The sequence below is a fragment of the Trichoderma camerunense genome (assembly GCF_050948025.1).
Source record: "Trichoderma camerunense strain CBS 138272 chromosome Unknown V8C40scaffold_6, whole genome shotgun sequence".
Lineage (NCBI taxonomy): Eukaryota > Fungi > Ascomycota > Sordariomycetes > Hypocreales > Hypocreaceae > Trichoderma > Trichoderma camerunense.
In genome coordinates, this window is record NW_028145364.1 from 710,796 (window position 1) to 736,629 (window position 25,834).

The 25,834-nt window shown below is 51.5% G+C and overlaps 5 protein-coding genes across 5 annotated transcripts; 3 read left to right on the forward strand and 2 right to left on the reverse strand.

The window, feature by feature from the left end:
- The first annotated feature begins 1,052 nt into the window (after positions 1-1,052).
- Positions 1,053-4,977, forward strand: V8C40DRAFT_240816 (PX domain-containing protein). The gene is made up of 6 exons (XM_083214886.1): positions 1,053-1,669; positions 1,755-1,984; positions 2,040-2,637; positions 2,719-2,843; positions 2,905-3,155; positions 3,210-4,977. The coding sequence occupies exons 1-6, from the start codon at positions 1,546-1,548 to the stop codon at positions 4,687-4,689; spliced, it is 2,808 nt and encodes a 935-aa protein (XP_083074832.1). The 5' UTR covers positions 1,053-1,545; the 3' UTR covers positions 4,690-4,977.
- On the reverse strand, positions 4,800-8,810 carry V8C40DRAFT_240820 (P-loop containing nucleoside triphosphate hydrolase protein). Its single transcript, XM_083214887.1, has 13 exons — positions 8,092-8,810; positions 7,752-8,029; positions 7,500-7,682; positions 6,973-7,442; positions 6,940-6,943; positions 6,755-6,858; positions 6,467-6,694; positions 5,967-6,410; positions 5,677-5,904; positions 5,508-5,612; positions 5,355-5,439; positions 5,175-5,280; positions 4,800-5,106 (listed from the first exon to the last, which is right to left on the reverse strand). The coding sequence occupies exons 1-13, from the start codon at positions 8,612-8,614 to the stop codon at positions 5,072-5,074; spliced, it is 2,793 nt and encodes a 930-aa protein (XP_083074833.1). The 5' UTR covers positions 8,615-8,810; the 3' UTR covers positions 4,800-5,071.
- Positions 8,811-12,373: 3,563 nt separating this feature from the next.
- V8C40DRAFT_240825 (DNA-binding E3 ubiquitin-protein ligase SNT2 domain-containing protein) lies at positions 12,374-18,218 on the forward strand. The gene is made up of 5 exons (XM_083214888.1): positions 12,374-12,577; positions 12,665-13,148; positions 14,019-15,840; positions 15,894-16,293; positions 16,378-18,218. The coding sequence occupies exons 1-5, from the start codon at positions 12,475-12,477 to the stop codon at positions 17,865-17,867; spliced, it is 4,299 nt and encodes a 1,432-aa protein (XP_083074834.1). The 5' UTR covers positions 12,374-12,474; the 3' UTR covers positions 17,868-18,218.
- A 1,098-nt stretch (positions 18,219-19,316) lies between these two features.
- Positions 19,317-21,322, forward strand: V8C40DRAFT_240830 (kinase-like domain-containing protein). The gene is made up of 3 exons (XM_083214889.1): positions 19,317-19,744; positions 19,854-20,448; positions 20,533-21,322. The coding sequence occupies exons 1-3, from the start codon at positions 19,625-19,627 to the stop codon at positions 21,099-21,101; spliced, it is 1,284 nt and encodes a 427-aa protein (XP_083074835.1). The 5' UTR covers positions 19,317-19,624; the 3' UTR covers positions 21,102-21,322.
- Positions 21,254-25,782, reverse strand: V8C40DRAFT_240832 (alpha-mannosidase). The gene is made up of 5 exons (XM_083214890.1): positions 25,581-25,782; positions 25,368-25,385; positions 24,653-24,952; positions 22,853-24,593; positions 21,254-22,800 (listed from the first exon to the last, which is right to left on the reverse strand). The coding sequence occupies exons 2-5, from the start codon at positions 25,370-25,372 to the stop codon at positions 21,454-21,456; spliced, it is 3,393 nt and encodes a 1,130-aa protein (XP_083074836.1). The 5' UTR covers positions 25,373-25,385; positions 25,581-25,782; the 3' UTR covers positions 21,254-21,453.
- Between the last annotated feature and the right edge of the window lie 52 nt (positions 25,783-25,834).

Below are 25,834 nucleotides of genomic sequence, written 5' to 3' on the forward strand. Positions count from 1 at the left end.
TATGATACAATCACCACAGCAGAAATGAGCTTGATTAAGAATTCTTTGTGTCTCTGCTCCTGCTTAGACGAGATTACCTTTTGTTCTCTCTCTTACCCCTTTGCCTCCCCTCTCAATTTCGCTGAGAGAAGTGGCTGTCTTTGAGATACATGTTTAGAAAAAAAAAAAGTATGCTTGGTGTTTCTCGGCATGCTTCTAGTTGATGTGGCTGGGGGGATCTTGGCGGCTATTTTGCTGGACCATGGCGCAATGGTTGAGTCTGGGCGGCTTGTGACTTTGTGCCGCTGGCTCCGTTCCTTTGTTTCCTCTTTCATGAGACTGTCGAATGGACTACCCTGTAAGGAAGAAGAGTTGTATAAAATGGGGTTCATAACGTAGTGGTGATAGTATCAGTTAGTAGAATATGGTGGTGACAGTAGCAGATGTTGTAAAGACATTCTGTCAGATTAAAGGGGAAAATCTTATTAGATCATCTTGATACTTTTGTATCGTTCTATGACATTTCAACAACGCCGTTGCCGCTGAGGGTGCTGGATTAGTAGCCACATCGCTCCTTGGGGAGCCTATAAAATTATAAAATCTACCATCACGCTACGCCTGCGCCTTAAGCTAGTGATGTCATACTGAAGCCATGCCGCTGCCATGGATCTGTTCCTTGCTTTCTGCTGCTTGCGTGCGAGGAAACGAAATTTGCATTGCATGGATTCTCTCTCAAGTCGCGGCGCGAATGGATGGAATTAGTTGGAATTAATGTCTCTCGGCACTCGGCCAGGCGGCTGAGGAGGGGCCGAAAATGTGCAGCGGTGCGGCGGTTACAGAAACCAAGAGTGGCTTGGGATGCTGCAGTCCAACGTCATGTTTCTGGGCCAGAAACTGCGCCCATGCAGGCATTTTGCTTACCAGTAGGATAACGGTAAAACATCCACCTGCATCGCCGTGATACTTGCCAGGACGACTGCAGTGTGTAGCATGTAGCATGTAGTAATAATTATGGGGCGCAACAGGGCTGTGGATTTGATGTGATGTCTCGGTAATACTATTTGGATTCTCTTTGTGATTTTTCCTCTCCATCATCACCTCTTAATAGTCGGGCCGTTGCCACGATTCTAGACTCTTCGTCTTTGTCTCTCTCTCTCTCTTCCCTTCGTTGTGTGCGCGAGATTTGCAAGAGTATAGCAGCTACTAGGAGGTTAATAGTTCCTGGCCAAGACTGTCCCCCCCTCACCACCCCTCCTCACCTCTTGTCGAAAATCACAATTGTGACCGCGATTCGATTCTGCAGCTTTGCGCCCTGCTATTTAGGCGAACCCGCCCAGTCTCGAGCTTACATATTCCTCGGATTCGGACACAGACGTTTTCCTTAACACGATTTCTTAGCTAGCTACCCCGCCAAGAATTCAGCCGGCTCCTCATCTTCTAGCTGACGGCGGCTGTGACATCTGCTGTCATCCGAAGACTCGCAAACGCCCGGATTTTCTCGTCCTCGGGTTGCGCCTATTCGTCTTCTGCGATCGCCCTCATTTGGTGCCATATTGGATCTCGGCCATGACGGTTGCCGAACAGGAAGTGCCCGATAGCGGCGCTGCTGTTTCTCTGCCCATTCGCGCCAATGGCTCAGACGTCGCACCCGCATCAAGCAGCAATGCGCTGACGGGAAAACAGGAGCACTGTACGCTTATCTATGTTTCTTGCCCTTTTCTGATACTCTCCTTGTTGCTATGGAGCTAGAGCTAACCAAGGATCGCACGGGACAGACTTGAAGAGAGAACTCATCGCAGACCAAGTCAAGTGGGAGATCAGCGAGCTCAATTCCCCTACGGCCCTGCAGCGCTTTGGTGCGCCTTTCAAGTCAGAACAGGGCGAAGTGTCTCCTCAGGAATCCGAGCTGCCGATTCTGCGATACATCTTTGTCCACCATGTTCGCGATTTCCCGTTTCTCGACAAGGCCAAGGAGAAGGAGTTTTGGCAAGACAGGCTCCAAGTCGTGCGTTGCGCCGCCATACTTTGAGGATGATTTAATGCTGACACGCCTTGGGCAGTTCCTCGAGTCGTTTGCCACGAAGCAAATTTCCTCGTCCGAAGACCGTCTGGAGGAAACGAAGCGGCGGAAGCTAGCCATCAAGGCGCAGAAGCTGGTCGAGCTTATGATGGTTTCCGGCATTCCCACCTCGTCCGGGTTCGAAGAGCGCATCAAGTTTTCGGAAATCGAAATTGTAGATAGCAACGCCATCGACAGGGGCGTCATGAACACCCTCCCCGAAGGAAACTACATCAACGGCTGGGACGTAAATGTAGCCGGCGTTCGCGTCACTTCGGTCAAGCGCAACATTAGATATCACAAGCACGCTGAGTTCATTCTCCGAATTAAGAGGAAGGGCGAGCTGGAACATTTTGTTGGGCGCCGATATGGAGACTTTAGCAAATTGCACCGAAGACTGCGCACCGAGCTGCCTGGGAGAGTCATACCTTCTCTGCCGAAGAAGAACAAGTCGGATACGCGAACAAGCGGGCTGCTGCCCAGCTTTACCACAGGAAACGACTCTGACGCCTCCTCTGTGTCTTCAGAATCAACTCGGAGGACGAGCAGACTGTCCCAGCAGTTGGGCGGAGTGTCGCTACTAACTCCTGGGGGAGGAGGTAAGTACTTGGCCGAGCACAATTGTTCTCTCCACGATCGAAAAGGATGAAAAGTCACCGACTAACTAACCAATGCTATAGCTTCACGTGGCCCAGGATCAATAAGATCATCTAAATCAAATCGCTCGAGGAAGGTAGCTTCACCTCGGCCATCTGTCGATGGTCAAGTAAGCTCTGGAGCAGGTACTCCAGATGGGAGACACGAGGTTAGCATCTACCACCTACGCAGCTTGTATAAAGTGAAGAAGACTAACATGACATGTATAGTATGTCCTTTGGCGTGAGAACCAGAGAGTCTCCCTCCGCGCTTTCCTACGATCTCTCTTGCACAACCCCCAAATCGCCAATACCAAAGCAATGGTGGACTTTTTCAGTGGTGACCCCATCACACCGTCAGATGAGGACGTTGAAGATATTTTGAGGCGCAAGGCACTCGACGAGAAGCGTATGGAAGAGCAAAAGGAATTTTATGAGATTGCTAGGAGGCGTGCTGCTGAGCTTGATGAGTATATGGAACAGTTAGTAGCTCCCCCGGAGTCCCTTTTCGAACTTTTTCTGACACCAAATTATAGGTTCCGGCGGGATATCGTCGAACGCAACGGCCTTACGCTCTTGTTTAAAGAGATCAAAGAGAAACAGACGATTGGCGATCTCAGCATTCAATATCGTAAATTTGCCGAATGGTTGAGGATCGAAATCGCTGCCGTTGTCTACCACCTCTTCTTGGCCGAGGACAACTCGGCCGATATGTTTGCTCAAGCTAAACGCATTCACTCGCTCGTTCCATATACCGTCATTAAGAATGTCATCCGAATCGCAAATCCCGCAGCAGTCATGTCCGGTATTCTGGACATTTTCATTGCCCAACCCTTCGGAGCCCGATCACTCATGCAGCGAATGTTTTCCCTCGCACTGCACGATGGCATCCGAAGCTTCCAGAGATCTATTGACGCACTGGATGTCAAGATTGGCGACCCCGTATTCACCGAAAAGATCAAACTGTACACAAACGCCGAGGAAGACATCAAAAAGGAAATCCGGCGCCAAGCCGAGGAAGAGGACCTTGATATTATCGTGGTGATACTGCGATCAGATCTTCTCGAACCCGAATTAACGGGCGAGCAGATCCAGCGATTATTCAACGCATATGTCGCCTTTAACAATGCCGTCGAGAACATTGATGAGGAACTGAAGCAGGGAGCCCAGCTCTTCTCGTATCTCAAACAGCTTCTCAAACTTTGCACGCGCTACAGAGATAAGAGCATGCTGCTACAACTGATTGAGGAGCCTGTTACGCTGAAGCTCTTCCGAGACCTATTCACCATATTCTACGAGCCCCTCGTGCGGGTATACAAGTCGGCCAATGTATATAACAGCGTCACTGACTTTGCCGTTTTCATCGATGACATGATCAAGGTGGTTGAAAAGTGCAGGGAAGACGATGCGTCTGCAGATCCTAACCAGACTGTCCAAGCATTTATCGATCTGTGTGCTAGGCACGAGCACAATTTCTACAAATTCGTACACGAGATCCACACGCACGACAACGGTCTGTTTACTCAGCTTATGGAGTGGATCGAGGGCATCTTGGAGTTCCTCCGGAAGGGACCCAAGAACGGCACGCTGAATGTCAACGCCTTGTTCGAAGGCGGCGTCAGCAGCGGCGTCATCAACAAGGAAAAGGCCATAGAAGAGATTAACGCCCTGATCGCCTGGCAAGAGGCCCGGAAGAAGTGGCATAGCGATAAGACGCAGCAGAAGATGGCGGCGGAAGGAGCGCCGGGCAGCGATATGATGCCGACCGGCTTCAGCTCGTCCGACTTTGGCCTTAACGGTGAAGACTTGGAGGACTTGGCGTACGACGACGGTTCGGAGACTGAGGCGGAGGAGGAGGACGACATGGATCCGATAGATGCTGAGAGGCAGAGAAGGGCCAAGAAGCGCGACCGCCTGCGCCGTTCAGCGGGAGAGCCTGTGAAGCCGGATATTTCCGAGGTTCATAAGCTGAAGGAGAACTTCCTGGTTATGCTGAGGAATGTCTTGGCCGACTAGACGATAGGGATTGGGAATTGTGAACAAAGTTTACTGCGAGCGGGCAGATGAGCAACGTTGGGCAAATGCATTAGAGAGATCATTATGTTAGTTGCGCAAGCGAGGACCATGTTTTTTTTTTTTGTCTTGGAAATCAATGATGAAGATTATAGAAGTGAGATCTGAGAGACAAAGATTTGGAGGTCTTTTCGTTCATTGACTACCCTTGGAAGCAGATATCCTTATGGTATGAATTTTAGTAGCTTGCTTGTACAGGCGCTAGAAACTGAATAAATCCCTTTTTATAAAGACGCCGATGTAAGATATATAGTTCTCTTAACATGAACATGCCGACAAAAAAGCACCTGACAATTGGAAGTACTCAATATTTGGGCCGACTTACTCATTCTTCGGCCATTTCAGCCTGCAATTGAACTTCTATACACACAGTTAGCCCAGAAGAAGACAGAAGCGTAACCAGATGTCGTGGGATGTAAACCACTTACGCCATAGCCGATTCGCCGAAGCTGATATTACATTTGCTTTGGCGAGCAACTTTTCTTCATACTTCTCGTCGATCTTCCCCTTGATTCGCAGTTTATTCGGCTGGGACTGGATTGAAAGGTCATTAAACAAGTTACCAACACGGCTAACTCTATCTCTGCTCATTGAGAGCTTTAACATACCTGCATTAGAATCAGAACCAATTCCTTTGGATCGGCGTTTGCTATAGCACCGACAGTTCGATATCCGTTCTCCCAAAAGACCCGGCTGAAGTAATAGCATGAGCATACTCTGCCTGTTGTATTGCTTTGTAAGAATTCAACGAGTGTACTTACGCCGTGCGGCTCTTGATGAATGGAATCTTGGCGAGCTCCAGCAGATCTGTCCTTGCACCGGCCATCAGCCTGTCTGAAAAGTGTTCCAGCGCAGCAGCCATGATGCTTCCCAGTTTGTCAGTCTATGAATGATAAGGGGCAAAGATAAAGCCTTTGGATTGTGTCTTACCCCCATCCCATTTGCTCGCAAAACTTAATCATGCCTGCCGCGAAGCCCTGGCATGTCTGCGCAAGTGTCTGCACAGAACCCCGAGGCGAGTCGTACTTTCGCGCAACCACATGTATCGGCATCTCATTGCATAAATCTCGCAATTGCAGTGCCAGATAGAAACGACGGTATACACGGGCCAACTCCCTTTCTTCGGGTGTATTCTCCTTAAGTGGAACTCCCTGAGCACTAGAGATGTTGTTAATGAAGCAACATTGACAAGAAGGGGACTCATAATGGATATTCCTTACAGCTTGAGAACGGCCGTCGGCTTGATACCCAGAAAGCCAAGGACTCGAAGCCCACTCTCGTCTAAAGCGTCCATCTCGTTGCGAAACACTTGCCAGTTGACTATGATGCCAAAATCTTGAACAGGAGTAAAGACGTAGAGAATGTGCATCTCGCCATCCATGACAAAGGCCTTGAGCGTCTTGGTAAGTTCGGCATGTATAAAGACCCCATCGTAGGGATCAACAGAAGACGCAACTATGGCTTTGCCCAGTTGCGTCGCCGCAAAACTCGAGTAAGAATCATTGACGATTAAGCCTAAATCGTGAATCTCTTCCAGTCCTGACGTTAGGCATTTTTCTACAAACTCTCGATCGTGAGTATAGCTTATTAGAGAATTGGAAAAATATTCGAGGAGAGACTCGTGGCTGTTCGCCAGGCGCACAGAAATGACTTCCAAAATGGCTCTTGCTTAAACGTCAACGAGTGCTACCCTTGTCGGCAAACTGAAACAGTGTCTTACCGTTGAACACGCTTATTTTCTGTGTTGAGACAACTAGCAATTTCTGGGATATCCGCATACATGAGATCTAAGACCTGCTCTAGGTCGTCTTGGCGACAGCAAAGATATGTCTCTCCAACAGGGGATTTGCCCTGCCTTCCGGCACGACCTCTCATCTGCCGTAACATGGAGGGGCCGACGAATTCACGCCCCATCCTTGCATTATGAAGGATCACCCTTCGAGCAGGACTGGCGTATTGTAATTAGTGAGCTAGACGGGTCGCGATAACGGTAATTGAGGGGACGCACAGATTGATACCAGCTGCCAAGCTGCAGGTGGCAACACATATGAGTAGTGTGCCAGCATCATACGCTTCAGCAATGAGATCTCTCTCCTCGCTCGTTAAGCCCGCCTGCTCAGGTCAGCTACTATGAACTCTTTCTTGGAAGAAGAAATAACAGTGCACACACATCTGGGGAATCGTAGTTAGTATATGAAGCTGAACGTCAGAGAAGGCGACTTACGATGAAATGCAACGCCGGACAAGACGGTTTCCTCCAATACGGGATCAGCACCTGTACTGAGACTTCGTAGCTCGCTCAACAGATCCATCCTTTTGTCCATGGTTTTGCTATCCACTTCGTGCGGCTGCGGCATTACTCTGCTGATGAGGCGAGCATCCGACTCGCAAATGCCTCGGCTACCAGCGAATACTAATGCGCCATAACCCATCAAGGCCGTCTCATAGGCCAAGGATACCACGGCGTTGAGGACCGGATCACGAAATTCCTTATGGCTGGATTCTTCGATTTGTCGTGTAGGATCTATCTGAGCTTTTGATATCTCCTCCACTTTCAGCTGTCTTTGGGCCGTAGCACCATTGGTACCGATGTGGTAGACTTTTCCTTCGCAGACTAGGTGCTCTTCGATTGGTATCGGCCTATACCTAGTTTCGTAAGAATGTGCATTAAGCCATTTGGCAACTAGGTTTGCATTCTAGTAAAAAGTCAGACACAGGAAAGGTGTGAGGTTTATCTAATACGTATGGCTTACAGGAAGAGTCGCGCTCATGCCGATGATTTGAATCGGCTGCTCCAAACTCAGGAGTTTAGTTGCTATCAGCTCGAGAAGATACCCACGATGGTCATCATCAATCATATGAAGCTCGTCGAGAACTACAGCTCGCAATTGGGATATGGAAGAGTCTTCAATGGCGGTATTGATGAGCATGTTGGCCTGGAATTAAAAAAGGCTGTTAGATATCATGCAGAAGCATTCGATCGAGTCAAATGAGACGAATCAAACCTTTTCCAGGGTGCATATGCCGATATCAAAATCCTGCCAAGTAGATCTAATCTTGCCGCCGCCAAAGAAGCCGATGACTTTAATAGAGTCATGGTCTGGACGAAGTCGCCATATACTATTGGCTTTTTGCTTCTCCAGCGCCTCAGGATCCAGGTTTGCGGTAAGTCCCTGAACGACGGTCCGTAGCCAGCGAACCTTTTCTTGCACAAGAGCAACATATGGGAGAATAAGGAGGGCTTTGGTCTCGGGCTCTTCCATTATTCTCTTGAGCATGAGTACTGGGCAAAACATCAGCTGCTTAGCCCATGGCAATTTTATGGATACAACGAGATGGGCTCACAATCAGCAACAAGAGACTTGCCACCGCCGGTGGGAGCACAATAAACCAAATTTTTAGCACCTGTAAGCAAGCCTGGCCCTTTGAGGCAGTTTTTCTGCCATGGGTAGATTTGCTTAATTCCAAGGGAAGCAAAATTATTAACAAGCTGAGGCGGCAGATTATATACAGGATGGGAAAGGTCGAGCTCGGGGTCTATGGTAGAGGATGGCGTAGCAGCAAAAACACGCCTCTGGGTATACTCCGAAGGGCCCTCTGATGCATTAAACGTGGTGATTTTGCTTGCAGAAAGTTTGGTGGTGGGTGGAAGGAAATGAAGAGCGTTTTGAAACCGGACCGAGCCCTGGGAAGAAGCTGACGCAGGAGCAGCTGTAGTCGCGGTAAAAGCAGATCCGGACCTAGAAGGCAAGTCTTTGCTGTCCTCATCACCATTGCTTGTGGACCAGGTTCTCTTCTGCCCAGCCAGCTGCCGCTCTTGAGCTTCCTGAAGGCTCGTCTTGTGCAAGATGCCCCTCATGCTCTCCATGATGGAGGGGAAGCGCGCGACAAGCACCTATGAAGAAGAGCGAGTCATCGAGATGTACAAAAAGAGAGAACAAAGAAAAAGTAAGGGAGAAAAAAAAGGGAAAAAAAAGAGAGTTCGATGAATGTTTCAGTCAGTTAGCAAATCATGGTGTATGTTCAGCTTCTTTAGGCAGAATGTGACAAGGATCCGGATGGAGTAGAGCGTGATGCTCCAAGTACAAGGTACCCGAGATGATCTACGAACGAACATAACGCGAAATCACGTGCGATGCTTACCTAACACAAGGTGGCTGATTCAGACGCGTTTGAAGACATAAGAAATGTACTTGATATCTACCAGCCCTTGACGACGCCGACGGTAGGTATGCTTCTCCGTACATTAATGGCTCTTTTCATTTTATTTCTCTTCCTCTGCTTCGACGAATAATGAAGCGCAGTTGAATATAACAACGTGATGGAGGCCCACTACCGCCATCCTATGTGCCTACTAGGCGCTCTGATGGTCGCTAGAGCTTACTAGCGAGGGGCGCGACATATGCTTGTCATGGAACTAACATGGACTTCCACCCATGACCTTTTGAGTAAAAGAGTGAATATGCTGTAAAGCAAACACTTGTGAATAATACAGATAGAATGTTATAAGTATAACAGAACTGCTAGATGCCTATGGTAGATCTAACTACAATACGGGACAAGAGGGACAAGATACTGTATAAGGGAGATTTCCGATGTCTTTTCCCATTTGCCGTGTCATCCCCCACTTGTCGATTTGAGCGCCCCGCAGCTTTTCATTGGTCCTCAGCCGAAGCGACGCAATTACTCCGGGCATAATGAATTTTATATCGGAAACTCGTTGCAGAACTGCCCAATTGATCTTCTCTCTTGCTAATGCCCAGTATTAATTTATTGGTGTTAATGCGACGCCCGTCGTTATAATCGCCACGCGACATGCCAATACTATTGCAAACAAGGCATATCCCATCCGTACTTTATACATACCTTATTCAAAAATAGGGATGCGTCGGCTGATAACCTGACGATGGCTCCCGCCCGCCACGCTCTGCCACCCCATTGGTGAAAGCATCCTCAACAAGTTTGGCTTGCTGTGGCGACGAGGTGCAAATTGGGAGACGGGCTATGAAATCGCGGTTGCTTGTACCATACATGTACCGATTGCCAGCGGGAATTATGGTTTACTATTGACGCCATTCCGGATTATCCCCTCGAGTCTTTAATTTTTCTTGTCGCCTGTGGCGTTGGAGGCGGAGTCCTAGCCCCCACACACCGATCTGGCGGTTCCGCGTCGTGTTAGAGGCTCGACCCAACGTATCCGTAGCATTTGCCTATATCCTCGGGCTGCTGCCTTAGCTTGCCTTTTTTTTCCAACTTCCGGCCTTTTTGGGGGTTCTCTTGTGCGCGCCGTCGTATTCGTCAGATGTCACTGCAGCTGCGGGTTTCTCGGGGGTTTCGCACGGTTGTTCTATCAACTCGTGGTCACAAGGACGATGTCAATTCTTCAGCCTCTTGGTTGAAGGGGCACAGACCCACGAATGACTCCCCCATCAAAAGAAAGAAGGAAGCGCGCACCAAACTTATAATATCTGGCGTTGGTCCCTTTTTTTATTTATTTCAAAAGACATCACCTGTTTGTGTGGCATTGCATTGCTTTTGCTGAAGTGAAGGAGACACCTACATGAATCTTCAGGGTATCGGGTAGATTCTTCGCAATGTCCGACCGGCATGCAGAAACACGCCGCCAATTTCCCAGCGCCGTCTCAAGGCATCCTATCCTGATTTTGTCATGGCCATGAGCGAGCGCTCTCAGCTTCAAGTGCCCCTCCTCTCGATTCATATAGTAACCAGGCAAAGAGTGGTGTAATGCGTAGCACATATTACCCAGTCTATCATACCTATTAGGTAGTAATACGTCATCCAAAAAGTCCCTGGAACTGAAAACTCAGAGGAGGCCTAAAGAGACGCTTGGATGCCACATAACACGTGCCGGGGTGGATTTGCTCATGACCTCACGCTCTGCGAAATTCGGAAAGTTCCCACTCTATGTTACTCCAACCACTGTCCATTTGATGAATATCGGCAAGGTAAATAATTCTTTAACTGACTGTAGCTTTAGGATGCAATTGAAAGAGAGAGAAAGACGTCGCCAGTATAAGGTACGCCATCGATAGCACTTGGACTGGAATTCTAGGCATGGATGGGGGATGTCAAATTTCCCTTTCCGCCCGCCAATGCAAAAAGCCCAAAAAGGAGGGACTGGCCAGCAGGTTGACTGATGATATCGGTGCCTCCACGTCCCAGCTTGTGGTGCTGCCCACCCAAAGGAAGACGCGCAGCACACGACCGAAACTTGCACCTCCCCCTCTCTTACAGTACGAGCGCCTCTTCTATATATATGTACGAGTACAGTATCTGGGTTCTCCGTAGATGGCACAGCGCGGTCTAATCGATCTCCCAGCCAAAGGCACTTGGAAGGTTTTGGACCAACCAACTTAATGAGGTATAAGCCTCTGCCAGACGCCACTGAGACTCCTCACAGTCAAATGCCCTGAACGTCTGCAATTCCATTCGTGTGGGCGCTCAAGGGACATTGCAAGGGTTTGTATTCGGTACATGCTGCTCGAGTCACCGCCATCGCGTATCAGCTGCAGCGGGGCTAACACACGGTGCATACTTTGCAGCAAATTGTTAAAAGTTACAACCTAAAAGGTATCGAGCTACGTGAGTATCGCATGGCTAGCGTCACTTTAGTAGACAGACCCACTTAAGTACGTACCCTCTTTCTTCCAAGTCGTTCCTTCCTTGGGCGTCCTTCCTTCTTGCCTCTCAGCAGGTATACTTCTTTCCTTTTTCATTATCAACTCTTTCCTCAGGTTGCAAGACGACCTCATTCTCCTTCCTCGTCGCGTATTTTATTATCCCAACTCATCGGCCCGCAGATTCTCCTGAAGAACAAACCTTCCAGAATTTCATATCAGCCCAGATTCCCGTCTTTCACAGCACCAACCTTCATCGCTCCCCGTCTTGTTCTAATTGCCTTCACACACTCATCAATCAGACGGGCATGCCTCTGATTTACCTCGTTTCACGGCCGCGCTGCTAATCTGCCGCCAATATGGTGCAACCAACTGTGAGTTTTTCTGCTACAATATGCTTTATACTCTTACACGCTACATTTGGCTTTTTCAATTTTTTGTTTCATTTTCCCCGTGTCCATCTTGAATATCTTTCACCCCGTCGCCTAGGCTGCTCTGACATCCACAACAGGACTCCAAGTCTGCTGAGCCTGAAGCAAATCCAACGTCAGAGCCAATGGCCAAGACGTCGCCCGGCTCGGGCGCAGCAGAAAAAGACACCGTCATTGACGTGGCCATGCCTTATGGGACTCGCTCTCGTAACAGGACGGCCAGTTCTCGTCCCAACTATGCTGAGGACAAGGACATTGAGATGGACATGTATGATTACTACCCCGATAAGAAAGACAGCGACTCCGGCAAGAAGTCGTTGCGACAGATGAACGGCGCCAGCAATGGCGATGCGCCTCGCAGTAATGGCACCTCACGCAAAAATGCTGCTGCCGCTGCTGCTGCTGCTGCCGCCGCCGATGACACCAAGGCCGGCCCAGGCCAGAACGGCACCCAGGACTCAAAATCCGGCGGCACCATTCACGCATCTCAGGCGGCGTCAGGGTCTGGCACGTCGCAGCCTTCACGGAAACGCAAGGCGGCAGCGAGCCAGAACGGCACGGCGGCCGCATCAACTGCAACATCGGCAGCAGCAACGCCGCCAGCAACGTCGGCGGCGGCTAAGAAGAACGCCCTGGCAGCGCAATCCCAGCTCCAGGGCATGACGTGGCCCGAGTCCAACATGCTCACGTTCGAGACGTGCAAAGGCATGCCAGACAATGGGCGAATGGTGGCCGACGATGGCACGGTGCTGGAGGCGAATGGTAGGTAGCACGGCCGGGATCCACCTCCACCCTATGCGAAGGCAATTTCCACCTGCGGCGAGACCGGGCTAACAGACAATCTGGCAGATCACGTCTATCTTGTGTGCGAGCCTCCAGGAGAGCCCTACTATCTGGGGCGCATCATGGAGTTTATGCACGCCAGCAACGACACCGCCAGGCCTGTGGACGCGGTGCGCATCAATTGGTTCTATCGCCCCAAGGATATCGGGCGCAAGGCCAGTGACACGCGAATGGTCTTTGCCAGTATGCACTCCGACATCAGCCCCCTGACAGCCCTGCGCGGTAAGTGCGAGATCAGGCATCGACTGGAGATCGAGGGCCTGGACGACTACCGTCGACGACCCGACAGCTTCTGGTTCGAGAAACTGTACGACAGGTACATCCAGAAGAACTACGATCTGATTCCCACCCGGCTCATTGTCAACGTGCCCGAAAAGGTCAAGAAGGTGCTGGACGAGCGCTGGAAATACGTGCTAGTCGAGCAGGGGCGTGGCAAAGAGCTGACTAGCGCCGTTAAGCTATGCAAACGATGTTCGTCGTACTGCGCCAGGTACGTATTGTCGACACGACCCTACAGCCCGCTTCATCGGGCCTAGGGCGGGTTTTTTCCTTTCTTTTTTCCTCCTCGGTCCCTGTCCTTGTCTTCCCTTTCGGTCTGCGTGTCTCTGCCTGAGTCCTGTCCGTTGGTGTTTCCAGCTGCGGGACTCGCCAGTACCGGCCACCACCCGGTCTGCCGACCGGTACCTTTCTGCCCGGCCCCTTTTGGCCCGAGGACAAGTATCGACCAGGGTCAGACGCTCTGGCTGCTACGTACTTGATCCATCCCCAACACCCACCCCCCCCTTCCCTTAGCCCTGTCTAGGGAGAGCCCTTTTTTTTTTTCTTCAGTGCCTCATAGGGCATCCCAATAACCGCAGCCGTTCGACACCCCCCTCCCATTCATTCCATGTCTCCGCCTTTGCCTTGCGTTTTCCCCCCTCCCTGTCTTTGCCGTGCGTGCATGTGCATGCAATTTGCTGGCCTTGGGTCGGACCACTGCCCGTCTCCTCACTCGCGCTGCCATGCCTGTGCCTGAGTTGTCAAGCAGCAGCAAGCAGAGCCGTGTTCCGGCTGCCGTTTAGGCACTGTCGGATGTCACCGCCCCAGCCATCGTGCATCACTGCATCGGCTCCAAGGCTACGAGGTACATGGGCAGCCGCCGACTACACTTCAAGAAGACAAAAAAAGAAAGATGAAGATTTATGGGCTGATTCTTTGACGTCCGATTTATTTACTTTCTGCTGTTTTTGCCTTTGATTCCTCCTTATTTTGAGAAGCTTTCTTTTTTTCTCTCGCTCACACACATAATTTTTTTTTGTTTTCTTTTTAATCGGGCTTGACTTGGATGCACCCCCCCATGCTGACACAACCTTTCACATAGCAATGATTCGGTTGACTGTGCTGTGTGCCTGCACACATACCATATGAACTGCGTCAAGCCACCGTTGCTCAAAAAACCCTCACGTGGCTTTGCTTGGTCCTGCGCTGCGTGCAGTCGTGCTCAGGAGCGCAAGTTGGAAGCCCGCCACACGCCAAATACTATAGACGCTGGAGATGCCGAAGATGATGAGCCTCTAGATGAGGATGAAGAAGATGTCCATGGCGTTGAAACCGAGAGGACCAGCCCCGGCGACGATGAAGCGCCTCACCAGGGAACCGCGGAGCAGATTTACCAGGCTAGCCTCTGGCCGTGGCGTTATCTCGGCATGCATTGCAAGCCGGAGGACGCGCTGGACTATGACGACCGTATCTACCCGCGTGCGGGCACCCGCATTGGCCCAAGGAACCAAGCCTCTGTTGGACCCTGGCCAGGCCAGCCTGTGCAGTATGTCAAGCCGTTGGAATTTAAGAAGGGCGGCAAGAAAGATCAGAAACTGCTCAAGGAACAGCAGGAGGCCGAAAGGGCTCGCCGGGGCCAGCGGCCGAAGTGGGTCCAGGATCAGCCACCTGGATACGTCGCTCGCGGCGAGGACCTGGACGAAGATGACCCCAATTGCACGGCGGTGCTACTGTGGAAGCCACCAGCTGGAGATGACCCGTCTACCGCCAAAATCAACAGCTTTGTTGATGATGCCATGTCCAAGGCCAAGCAACTGGATCTTCCCGAGCGCTCCACAAACCTTCGTGATGCGGCGGTGGAAACCTTGTATCGCGAAGACTTTGATGAGTCCAAGGCCCTCACCGTGCTCTCTAAGAAGCCTAGGATCGATTTCAAAGAGCCCAACTTGAGTCCTGTCGAGGTAAAGAGGTTCGAGGAAGGCGTCTCAAAATTTGGCTCCGAATTGCATCTTGTCATGAAGCATGTCAAGACCAAGTCGCCGGGAGAGATTGTTCGGCATTACTATGCGTGGAAGAAATCAGAGCGGGGGCAGCAAGTCTGGGGCAGCTTCCCGGGTCGAAAGGGGAAGAAGCAAGCGAAGCGTGAAGATGCCGCCGCTTCCAAACTCGCCGATGATGTGGCCAATGACGACGACGACTCTGCATTCGACGCGGACAAAGCGGTACAAAAGAAGCGGAGCTTTATCTGTCAATTTTGCAACAGAACGAATGACCGACAGTGGAGAAGAGCGCCGAATCCGCTGCCTGGACTGGTCAACGACCAGGGCCTTAAGGGCTCTGGCAAGGACAAGGCTGGGAATCAATATGTTGTTGCCTTGTGCCGACGCTGCGCCGAGCTGTGGAGGCGTTATGCTATTCGTTATGAGGTTATCGAAGAGGTGGCGAAGAAGGTTGCACAGGCTGGTGGTCGTGCATGGAAACGCAAGCAGGACGAAGAGCTTCTTAAGGAGCTGCAGCTAGCACAAGAATTGGGCTACATGACTCCTGAACGAGCTCCGACTCCTTCCAAGGCGGCGTCTCAGCCTCTCGAGACACAGGAGCCTCCTAGGAAGAAGCTCAAGGCTGCCGCCGATAAAGAGGCTGATGCAACCCCATCCGACAGTGGTAGCACTACTAGCGCTGTTCCTGCTAAGAAGAAGGAAAAGGCAGTAGTGGAGCCGCCTGCTGCCCCTGAGATGCCGAAACCGCGGATTCTTCCCTGTGCTATCTGTGATCAGATGGAACCAATGGGAGATCAACACCTTTCATGTCGAGAGTGCCGCCTGACGGTTCATCGCAACTGCTACGGTGTTATCGATCACAAGGTGCAAGGTAAATGGGTTTGTGATATGTGTGCCAACGATAAGAGCCCGCAAGTATCTATCGTAAGTCAAGTCAATTCCCCTCACATCAATTTATACACTGACAACCATGATAGCAATACAAATGTGTTTTGTGCCCTGTTGAGCACACCGAACATGACTTTGTAGAGCTACCCAAACTCACGCATCACAAGAAGAAGATGTCTGAGAAGGATCGGGAGCGAGAGAAAATGGAAGTCCAACAAGCCCGCAAAGCTGCCGAATTTTACCGCAAGAAGCAAGAAGACATGAACCGCCCTGTCAACCCTCGGGAGCCCCTCAAACGTACCGCGGATAACAACTGGGTTCATGTCACTTGTGCCGTATGGACCCCTGAAGTCAAATTTGGTAACGCCAAGGCAATGGAACCATCCGAGGGCATCCCCTCCATCCCGAGGTCAAAGTATGACGAGATCTGCCAGGCCTGTAACCAACAGGGTGGAGCTTGTGTGCCCTGCCACCAGTGCCGTGCACCTTGTAAGTTTCCTTTTCCACGTCCCAGCTCCCGCTTGAAGCGGGCTTGGCTATTATTGCATGGATCGCAGGCTAATGAAATAACAGATCACGTTGAGTGCGCACGACAGAAAGGCCATGTCCTTGGGTTCGATATAGCTCCCGTCAAAAGCTCCCGACGAGACCAGTTCAATATTGTTACGATCAACGGCGAGAGCGGAACCATGTCAGCCGTTTTATGGTGCAAAGACCACATTCCCACCAAGACGATTGTCCATCGGATCCACGACGTGGCTAGCGAGTCTGGACTGAATGCCCTTCAGCTTTACGTCCAGAACTTTAAGCAGGCCGATCTTACCTTGACAGGAACCGTCCGCAAGGCCACTCTGATGGCAGCGGCAGCGAAGCTGTCTGGAGCTCCAATTCAGCCAGGGAACCGCAGAGCATCCACAACGACGACCCCTAACGGCAACACTTGGGCTCAACCGCGCAACGGTGAAGTTGTTGATCCTGGGTCTAATGCTCAGCATCCAGGAGAAAAAGTCTGCATTACTTGCGGCATAGATGTCACGCTGAGATGGTGGCCTATTGACAACTCTCAAGAGCGGAAGCTCACCAACGGACATCACGGGGTCATTGGCTCAGAAGCGCAAAAGTTTGTTGAGCAGCGGAAATTCCAATGCCACAAGTGCCATAAGTTGCGCAAGACTCCTCGCAGCCCACGCCTGACTTTGCTACCCGGACCGTCGCCTCCACCGCCCGAACTTGCGCGCCCCCAGCCAATGGAGACTTCCTTGATGACTCCGGTGCCTCCCATGACAGGCTCAACGCCGCCGCCCCTGGTGGACTATCGTGACGGGCGCCATTCAAGCCACCCCCTTTCGTGGCCTCAACCGCCGCCTTCACATGCTATGCCGGCCGGATCGACTCCGCCGTCTATACCAGCACCAGTTCACGCACCGGCCCAAGTGGCAGGACACCGCCCAGCTCCGGTATATCCACCTGCACCGCTGCCGCCGACCAGACCACCTGCTTATGGCGAGTGGGCACCGCATCGTCCTGGCAGTCAGCATGGCTCCCCTCCTCGTCATCTAAACGGGGGTCCTCCGCCTCCTCTCTTGCACAGCGCTCCCCCGCCGCCCCCGATATCGAATCTTTCCGCTCTCAGACCACCTGCCATGGCTCCAACCGGAATGCCTGGCAGCCACCCACATGGACACGCATATGGAAATGGGCTTCCGCCGTCGCCTCGACGCTTGAGTGGGCCCACTCCTCCCGCGCCGTATGTTCCTCCCCCTTACCACGGGCATACCGGCCACGGAGGACCCGTCCATCCCCCGGCTCACCTTATGGGCAACGGGGCACCCCCACCGCCTCCTCCTCCGCGAGCGGACGCCTTCTCACATGGGCTACACCCTCAACGATCGTCATATCCGCCAACCCCCCATGCGAGCGCTCCCATCTTGAGAAATGGGCCGCCGCCTCCACCACCGCAGTCTCATGAGCCGCCTCCACCACCCATGGGACCGCGACCTCCAGAGAGCAGGCCTGCTACAGGCGCGAGTACGAATCCATCTCTTCGCAATTTACTTTCATGAGACATTGGTTAGGGATTCAAAATTAGCCCGCGGCGCATAAGACTGAGATATAGGAGTTGAGAATTGTTCTTTTGATTTGACACAATTCTGTATTTTCTCCTTTTGTTTAACCTTGAATTTCTTTTTAAAAAGAGCGTCACTGGATGAGGACCTTGAAGTAGTGGCATTGTTATGATGTGTTGTTATTATATGTTTAAAAGCCAGCTCTGCTTAGATGGCGTACTACGGAGTGGATTCTTTGTTAATGCCTTATAGTGGATGATGACTGGATTCGTACAATAGACGAAAACGCTTGATGTACGTCATGATTTAGGAAAAGTGAATAATAGCATATTATTGGAAATGTTTGACTTGATTGTCCGCATATGGAGCTGTGACGATATCATTGCTCGACTCAACCCTTTTCATGTGATCTCCGGTGACTGCACGCCCTTTTCCATGATTTCTTTTCGTAGTCTTTCTCTTCTCTCTTGTCCTTTTCCCCTTCTTCAGCTATTATTTTCCCTAGCCTTTCTTCTCCTTCTCAGAACATCTTCATTTCGTGAGTAGCCCCCTTTCTCCCGCTAGTGACTATAGATACTTGAGTTTAAACTCTTCTTCGTTTCCTTCTCAGGCAAAAGTTGAGGCAATGCTGCGAGTAGTAAGCCGAATAGACACTGGCGAGGGAAGTTGGAGATTTAACATGGTCAACATTGATCACATCAGGCTCCAGATATTCCAAATAAAGTTTAGAATGCTACTTGTTATTTCTGCTAGAGATGCTCGAGATACCCTCCATTGCGAAGTCGTGGTAGAAGTCGACTATATTGCTATCGTGAGTATCCCTCGAAAGAGCACATGTGTCGCATGGCAAGAGTTTGTCTCGGAAAACGGGCTCGTCGATGTGCATTTTCACTTTCACTTCTCTCCCCCTTTACTCCCCAGATTCTTGATTCCCACCAAAATGTGTAGACGACTAGCATTTGAGTGAATTCATTGAGAGACCATGATATTGGAAATGGATAAAGGATTCTTTGGAACTCTCAAGAAGTGAATGGCGATGGGATTTCTCAAATGGCAATTTGGGATGGTCTTCTGCGGATTCGGACTAAGCCACTCTTTTAAAGAGCTTCTGGGTGTTGCTAAATTTAGAAGCTTTCGGATGCTGACGCTCTGCCTCGTTACGTATTTTTAGTAAGATTGTATCTTGTGTGAAATATACCCCAATTGAATCAATTTTTTAAATTAAAGAAAAAGAAAGAAAAGGGTAAAGATATAGGTATCTAGATGGGCGCATAGAAGGAATGCCTATTCAGCATCCTGTAGCCTCAATGACATGATACGTGACGTTTTGGAGAGCCACAAGTGGGATGTTATTGTATCTGGCTGGATCTTGGGCAGGTAGCGATAGCAGCAGATACTTTAGCCACCATGCAGGTGAAAGCAGTTGACTTATATCTCGAAATGCAAGGTAGTCTATGAGATGATGATGAATAGATATAATCGAAGTGTATCAGCCAGTGGGTGAGTACATGGGCAGCAGTTCGTCATCAATCGTCTCTTCTGAAACGCACAAGGCTGGGCAGTGCTGGGGTTGGTGGGGCTGAGTCTTGGGGGAGGGAGCTTCTTACTTGTAGCTGACACGATTTACATGCTGTGTGTGCGGACTAACACTAACAATTGTGACAGCTGCCAAGTTACATCCATTGTTTTTCTTCTCTTCTTCCACTTCTTCCTCTTCTCATGTCCATTCAGTCCAAGCATCGCCCACCGTCACCATGGCGCAGATATTAGCTGATTTGTTTTACTCATTTGGCAATTGCCTCAACTGCTTCCCGGGCTCCCCGACGCTCAAGATTAACAGCCGGAGCTTCAAGATTCAGCGTCTACTAGGCGAGGTGCGCAAAACAAACAGATCCTCTTCTCTGCCTCTCCCCCTCCTCACTTGGTTTCCTCGCAGTAGTAAACAGACAAACAAATGTAGCTAACAAAGCATTCAAAACGCAGGGCGGCTTCTCCTACGTCTACCTCGTCGAAGACACCTCCACCCACGAGCTGTTTGCCCTCAAAAAGATCCGATGCCCCTTCGGCGCCGAGTCCGTCCAGCAGGCCATGCGCGAGGTCGACGCCTACCGCCTCTTCGACCACGTTCCCACAATCATCTCGGCCTACGACCACTGCGTGGCGACGGACCGCGGCGGCGGCTCCGGCGACGACGCCAGCAAGACCGTCTATGTCCTGCTGCCCTACTACCGCCGGGGCAACCTGCAGGACATGATCAACGCCAACCTCGTCAACCACAACCACTTCCCCGAGAGACAGCTCATGATGCTGTTCCTTGGTGTTTGTAAGGCCCTGCGCGCAATGCACGAGTACCAGCCCGCCCCCGCCGAGCGCATGCAGATGGGCCGCGAGGAGGACCATGACGAAGCTGCCGAGGGGTCTGGGTCGAGAGGTGGCCGTAAGTTGGGGACGAGGGGGAAGCGCACTGAGGAGGAGGAACAGGATGAGCATGAGCGGCCGCTGATGGACTCGGAGAACCGCATTGAGGGCGAGTCCGGCGGCAAGATCAAGTCGTATGCGCACCGAGACATTAAGCCAGGTAAGTTTCAAGCAAGAAAGAGAAAAACAAACAACAAACAACCACTCTGTTTTTCAATAATTGACATGGAAATTTCTCTTCTAGGCAACATCATGATTGACGACTCGGGCTCCATCCCCATCCTCATGGACCTCGGCTCCGTCGCAGCCTCGCCCACCCCCGTCACCTCCCAGTCCCTCGCCCTGCAAATCCAGGACACCGCCGCCGAGCACTCCACCATGCCCTACCGCGCCCCGGAGCTCTTCGACGTCCGCACGGGCACCGTCGTCGACACCAAGACGGACATCTGGTCCCTCGGCTGCACCCTGTACGCCTGCCTCGTCGGCAAGTCCCCCTTTGAGATGCGCTCCGACGAGACCGGCGGCACCCTCAGCCTCTGCGTCCTCGGCGGCGACTGGCGCTTCCCCGACGAGAACCCCGGCGGCGGGCCGAAGCGCACAAACACTATCCAGGCCGCAAAGGCAAAGGCCAGCGGCGAGGCCGGTGCCGGCGCCGGTGGCTCTTCTGGAGATGTCGTCATTAGTGAGCCTATTCGAAATCTTGTTCGGGCTTGTCTCAAGGTCGAGCCTGCGGAGCGGCCTAACATAGATGAGCTCATCACCATGGTTGAGCAAGTCATTGACGAGCTGCCCGATGGTGACTTTACATCATGACGCTGATCAATGGATTCTATTCTGTTTTTTTTTGCTTGTTTATTGGTTTGGGAATATTTGGATGCAAAATGCGAGCCTGCACATACCATTCGAGTTTGATGGAACTGTCTGTCTACTATTCATGACATATCACTAGGGAGGCTTTGGCGTTATGACGGAACTGAATGATTCATTTAGAGAAACGGAGACGAATGCTCGTAAAAAGAATTACTATTTCCTAACAGAGACTCGTGATACCACTGTTCCTCGCTGTAACACATCACAATTGAAACGTAGCACCTGGTCAAATCCCCTCGTATCCCAGCATTATGCGAATCGTAGACCCAGGGCATATACAAGTGTCCTCGCTTCCCTACAGCTGCAGCTTGTACGTTGCCACCTCAAACGGCCGAAGAACAATGTTAAACTTGCCATCCGCCAAGGAAACCTCTTCAATCTCATCCTCCAGAATGTTGACCTTGGTCACCCGCTTCACGTTGAACTCAGTCTGGATGGTACCTCGGCTGCGTCCGCCCAAGGATTCGTATAGGCGGACAACAATGCTCTGTCCGCTGTTGATGCGATGGCCCTCGCGGCGGCTGACGTCCTCGTCGTCGTGGCCTCGCTTGATGGTGTCCAGAATGATGGAGGCAGACTCATCCGAGTTGATGAGCTGGATGGGAACGCTGGTCAAGCTCTCAACCGTAGCCTTTGGTGCGGACAAGACCTTGAGAGGGTTGTTAAAGGCATAGCCCGCTCGGACCGTTGTCGCCGAGAGAGCTCCCTTGTGAGGAAGGATGGCCCATCGGATCGAGTGGCGGCCCATATCCGCGTGCTCATCAGGGGCCTTGGGGGATCGAAGCAGGGATAGGCGCATGAGCTTGCCGGCCGTAGCAAAACCGTACTTGCTGTCGTTTAGGATGGAAACTCCATAGTTGTTCTCTGACAAATCGGCGAACCTGTGGCAGCAAACCTCAAACTTGGCCATGTCCCAGCTCGTGTTGTAGTGCGTTGGCCTCTTGGTGATGCTGTATGCGGTCTCATACGAGGCCTCCGTGTTGACAATGTCTACGGGGAACTCTACCTTGAGGAACTTGGAGTTTTCGTGCCAGTCCACCTCAGCCTTGCATTCAACCCAGGACTGCTGACCCTTGAGGGCCGCCGACAGAGTAATGTAAGACTTTATGGAGCTGTGCTTGCTGATCTGAATCTCAGTGGCAAGAGTGACGCGGTGGGGCTTCACCTCGTGGAGGTTTGTGCTGCCGTAGCTGAGCTCTCGGCGGGTCTCGAGATGGTAAACCTCGACATCCCAGGCTTCCCAGAATAGAGGAATGTCATCAAAAATGACAAACTTGTTCGCCTTGCCACCCTTTTCGATGGTTTCGCGGTCATTGACACGGTCGTACAGTGAAGTGATGCAGCCGTCCTCAACAACAACCCGGAGGTCGTCGTTTTCCAAGATGAACTGGCTGCCCACCTGCTGTACTGAAACAGCCGGCTTGTCCTCCTGGATCTTGAAGTTGCGGAGAGCAAGGAGCGGGCCTTGTCCACAGGCAACGCTAACCTGTGTATCGGACACCTCGACAAGCTCCTTGCGATGCCAAGGCAGCGTGTTGAGGACTACCGACTCGTAACCATCAGCTTTTGAATCGCTAGCACCCAGGGCCTTGTAAATTTCCGCAAGCAGCTTGTGGCCAGTCTCAAAAGTTTCTTTGTAAATCTAATAATTGGTCAGCATAAACTATTCATGGGGGAAAAGACAAGCTTCTCACCTTGTCAGAGTCGTCATAGCACATTTCGATAGAGCTACCGGGAAGACAGTCGTGGAATTGACATAGGAGGACGCCCTCCCACATGTTATCAATCTTCTCAGTAGGGTACTTGTATGACTTGTTTTTGATCGAGGCCAGTGTGGCGAGCTGCTCAAGATCTCGCATCAGGACTTCAGCCTTGCGGTTGTAGTACTTGTTGTTGGCCTGTGTGGTATAGGTGCCTCGATGGAGCTCAAAGTATAGCTCACCATACCATGTAGGAAGGTCGTTGGCCTTTGGAGCAAGGCGATCAAAAAAGTCATCGACACTGAGGCCGAGCTTCAGCTTTGGAATGCCTCCAACGGTGTTGCTGATTCCCGCAATTCGTCGAAGTTTCTCAAAGTGCTGCCAAGTCGGGCCACCGCCACCATCGCCCTTGCCGAACACCAACAGCGAGGAATTATCGACACGAAGAGTCTTGTGTTGGGTGACGCTGCGTCTCAAATCACCAAAATCGGCTTCAGCAGTATATGTCTCGGACGGAGGCATGTGACAAATGACTTGGCTTCCGTCGGGGCTCACCCACATAAAAGTAGTGTGGGGGAAGTTGTTGATATTGTTCCAGCTTAGCTTCTGAGTCATGAAGCGGTCCATGCCTGCCAAGCGACAGAGTTGGGGCAGCTGACTGGAGTAGCCAAACGTGTCGGGAAGCCAGAAAGTACGGCAGCGTGACCCAAATTCTGCCTCGAAAAACCGTTGGCCGTAGAAGAATTGACGCACCAGAGACTCGCCACCGGGCATATTGGTATCGTGTTCGACCCAGCTGCCGCCGATGGGATGGAACTGGCCCTCGCTCACCTTGCGTCTCACACGATCAAAGGCCTTGGGATAGAGTTGTTTCAGCCATTTGAACTGCTGGGCCTGCGAGCAAGCAAAATGAGCCTCCGGGTACCGGTCCATCAAGTCACACTGACTTGACCACGACCGAGCGACTTTGCGCCTTGTCTCTGCAAAGGGCCATAGCCAGCACGAATCGATGTGGCAGTGACCAATGCCAAAAACGACGGGCTCTGGGCCAACTTCGTACACTCGATGAGAGTCAGCATCGGGCCCAATGATTTCCTGTGCGAGTTTTCGACACTCGAGAATGGACTGTTGGTTATTCACTTCGAAGGTGTCGATAATCTTCATGGCAACAGATAGCGCTCGCCCTTGTTCCGCCGAGTTCTCGGGCAGCTCTCGAGCAGCATCACCAAGCTCCCACATGTCAAACAAAAGACCGCGCGCAGGAACGTTGACCGCAACGATGTCGGCCTTTGAAAGACCAAAATATCGGTTGGGGTCTGGCGGCATAATGCTGGATTTACCGTTTGGCGCATTTCCAAACATTCCGTTACAAGCCATCTCGATATAAATGGTATGCGGTTTGCCGTCGCGGAACGAGCGAGGAATCACCCATTCGATCCTTTCGCCTCCACCAGTTAAGCCTTGGAGAGGCATACCATCCTCGGTCCACACAAGGCCTTCATTGTTTGCGTCCCACTGGAGCTCGAGCAGCTCTTCGTCAGCGATTGCCGCAGGGACAGTCAAGGTCACCCTGAACCAATGAGTGGACCATGAAGGTCCAAAGGAGGCGCCAATGTGTGTCTCCTTAAATTGCTGAGAAACTGCATGCTCAAAGGTTGGTCGATCTTGTCCAGGAGCGCTCCAAACAGAGAGCTGGACGTGTGGCGCGCCCGAGTATCTGGCATTGTAGAGACTCCTACACGCAAGACGTCAATAGGCCGACATTGAGCACAAAGGAGCTTCAGGAAGACGTACGCTAGCAAGTTCACCTTGTCATACTGTCCTGATTTATAGAATGGCTCGATACGGCCCTTGAGAATGCTAGTCTTGGGGACACCGACAGGTCGTTGCGCAAAGACGGGGTAGGAGACGTTGCTCCTAACTTCGCCGCCGCCACCCATGGTAAGAACGTCGTGCCCTGGAGCTGGTGGTGCTGATCGATTGGACAGTCGCCGAAGCTTGCCCGGCAGAGGCTGGAGGTTGTCCGGAGAGGGTGAATGCTGGGGGCAGTCGGAGGAGACGGGGAGGAGCTGGTCAATCAAGCCGTCGTTGTAACTGCACAGTCCAATCAGCGAGTTGAAACAAGCAGCAGCCCGGACGCCCAAGAGTGAAGTCCTGGCGGTCGATTCTTAAGGGGGTGCGATTGAATGAAGGAAGAAAAGGTGTGCCAGCAAGTGTGAATTCGGGATTGGAGCCAACGGGTAATAAAATAGTGCAGAGCTCTAGCACCCTGCGATGCGCGGAACCTGCGTCGGGGAAGCTCTTGGTTGTCACCGCTGTGGGGAGGTGGGGTGACCGCTTCAAAGATTCCCGTTTCCCAGGCGATGTAACAATTCATGGGGCGCTAATGACGGAGACCTGGCGCTGCGTGCGGGGGAGTTTGGCCCGATCCGCCTCCTCTCAGGGGTCATGCCATGGGCTGGAATGATGCTTTGGTTTAGGTGCCAAAGTACGGAGTACGAGTACGCACCTCATGATTGCGATGTTGCTTCAGCAAGAAAAAAATAAGTAACCAACGATACCAAGATGGGGTTCAAAGTATCAAGAATGGCAGAAAGTATTCAGGATAGAACAGAGTAGGGACAATTCTCAAGTAGACAGGGATGATGGCGATTAGGTGAGAAGCGGCGCCGCAGACGTAACCCAGAGCTGAATCGATTGAGCGTCAATGTTCTCAACGTACTCTGTATAGACCAAGCATGACAAGACTCTGTGCAACACGATGATTAACCAAGGAGGAAAATGCAACAGAGTCAAGCCCGATCGAAATTCAGCAACAGGGTAGAGCTGCTCCGAGACGTATTGAGTAAGAGGCTGGCGGCTATAACGGATACGAGGCGAGGGTCCGAAGCTGTAGATACAATCAAATATGATGGAGAGAAGGAGGATGAAAGAGATGAAAAAAGTCTCCCACTTCTGCTGTACAGGTATTGGGTA

Bases quoted from the DNA above. Each gene is read 5' to 3' on its own strand.
- V8C40DRAFT_240820 (XM_083214887.1), bottom strand. From the start codon at position 8,614: ATGGAGAGCATGAGGGGCATCTTGCACAAGACGAGCCTTCAGGAAGCT. The intron at 5,905-5,966 runs GTAAGGAATATC...CAACATCTCTAG, and splicing joins CCGACGGCCGTTCTCAAGCT to TGCTCAGGGAGTTCCACTTA. The intron at 5,613-5,676 runs GTAAGACACAAT...CAAACTGGGAAG, and splicing joins TGCGAGCAAATGGGATGGGG to CATCATGGCTGCTGCGCTGG.
- V8C40DRAFT_240832 (XM_083214890.1), bottom strand. The intron at 24,594-24,652 runs GTACGTCTTCCT...TCTTGCGTGTAG, and splicing joins GACAAGGTGAACTTGCTAGC to GAGTCTCTACAATGCCAGAT. The intron at 22,801-22,852 runs GTGAGAAGCTTG...ACCAATTATTAG, and splicing joins GCTATGACGACTCTGACAAG to ATTTACAAAGAAACTTTTGA.
- V8C40DRAFT_240825 (XM_083214888.1), top strand. From the start codon at position 12,475: ATGACGTGGCCCGAGTCCAACATGCTCACGTTCGAGACGTGCAAAGGC. The intron at 12,578-12,664 runs GTAGGTAGCACG...ACAATCTGGCAG, and splicing joins CACGGTGCTGGAGGCGAATG to ATCACGTCTATCTTGTGTGC. The intron at 16,294-16,377 runs GTAAGTTTCCTT...ATGAAATAACAG, and splicing joins CCACCAGTGCCGTGCACCTT to ATCACGTTGAGTGCGCACGA.
- V8C40DRAFT_240830 (XM_083214889.1), top strand. From the start codon at position 19,625: ATGGCGCAGATATTAGCTGATTTGTTTTACTCATTTGGCAATTGCCTC. The intron at 19,745-19,853 runs GTGCGCAAAACA...TTCAAAACGCAG, and splicing joins TTCAGCGTCTACTAGGCGAG to GGCGGCTTCTCCTACGTCTA. The intron at 20,449-20,532 runs GTAAGTTTCAAG...TTTCTCTTCTAG, and splicing joins GCACCGAGACATTAAGCCAG to GCAACATCATGATTGACGAC.
- V8C40DRAFT_240816 (XM_083214886.1), top strand. From the start codon at position 1,546: ATGACGGTTGCCGAACAGGAAGTGCCCGATAGCGGCGCTGCTGTTTCT. The intron at 2,844-2,904 runs GTTAGCATCTAC...TGACATGTATAG, and splicing joins CTCCAGATGGGAGACACGAG to TATGTCCTTTGGCGTGAGAA. The intron at 3,156-3,209 runs GTTAGTAGCTCC...ACCAAATTATAG, and splicing joins CTTGATGAGTATATGGAACA to GTTCCGGCGGGATATCGTCG.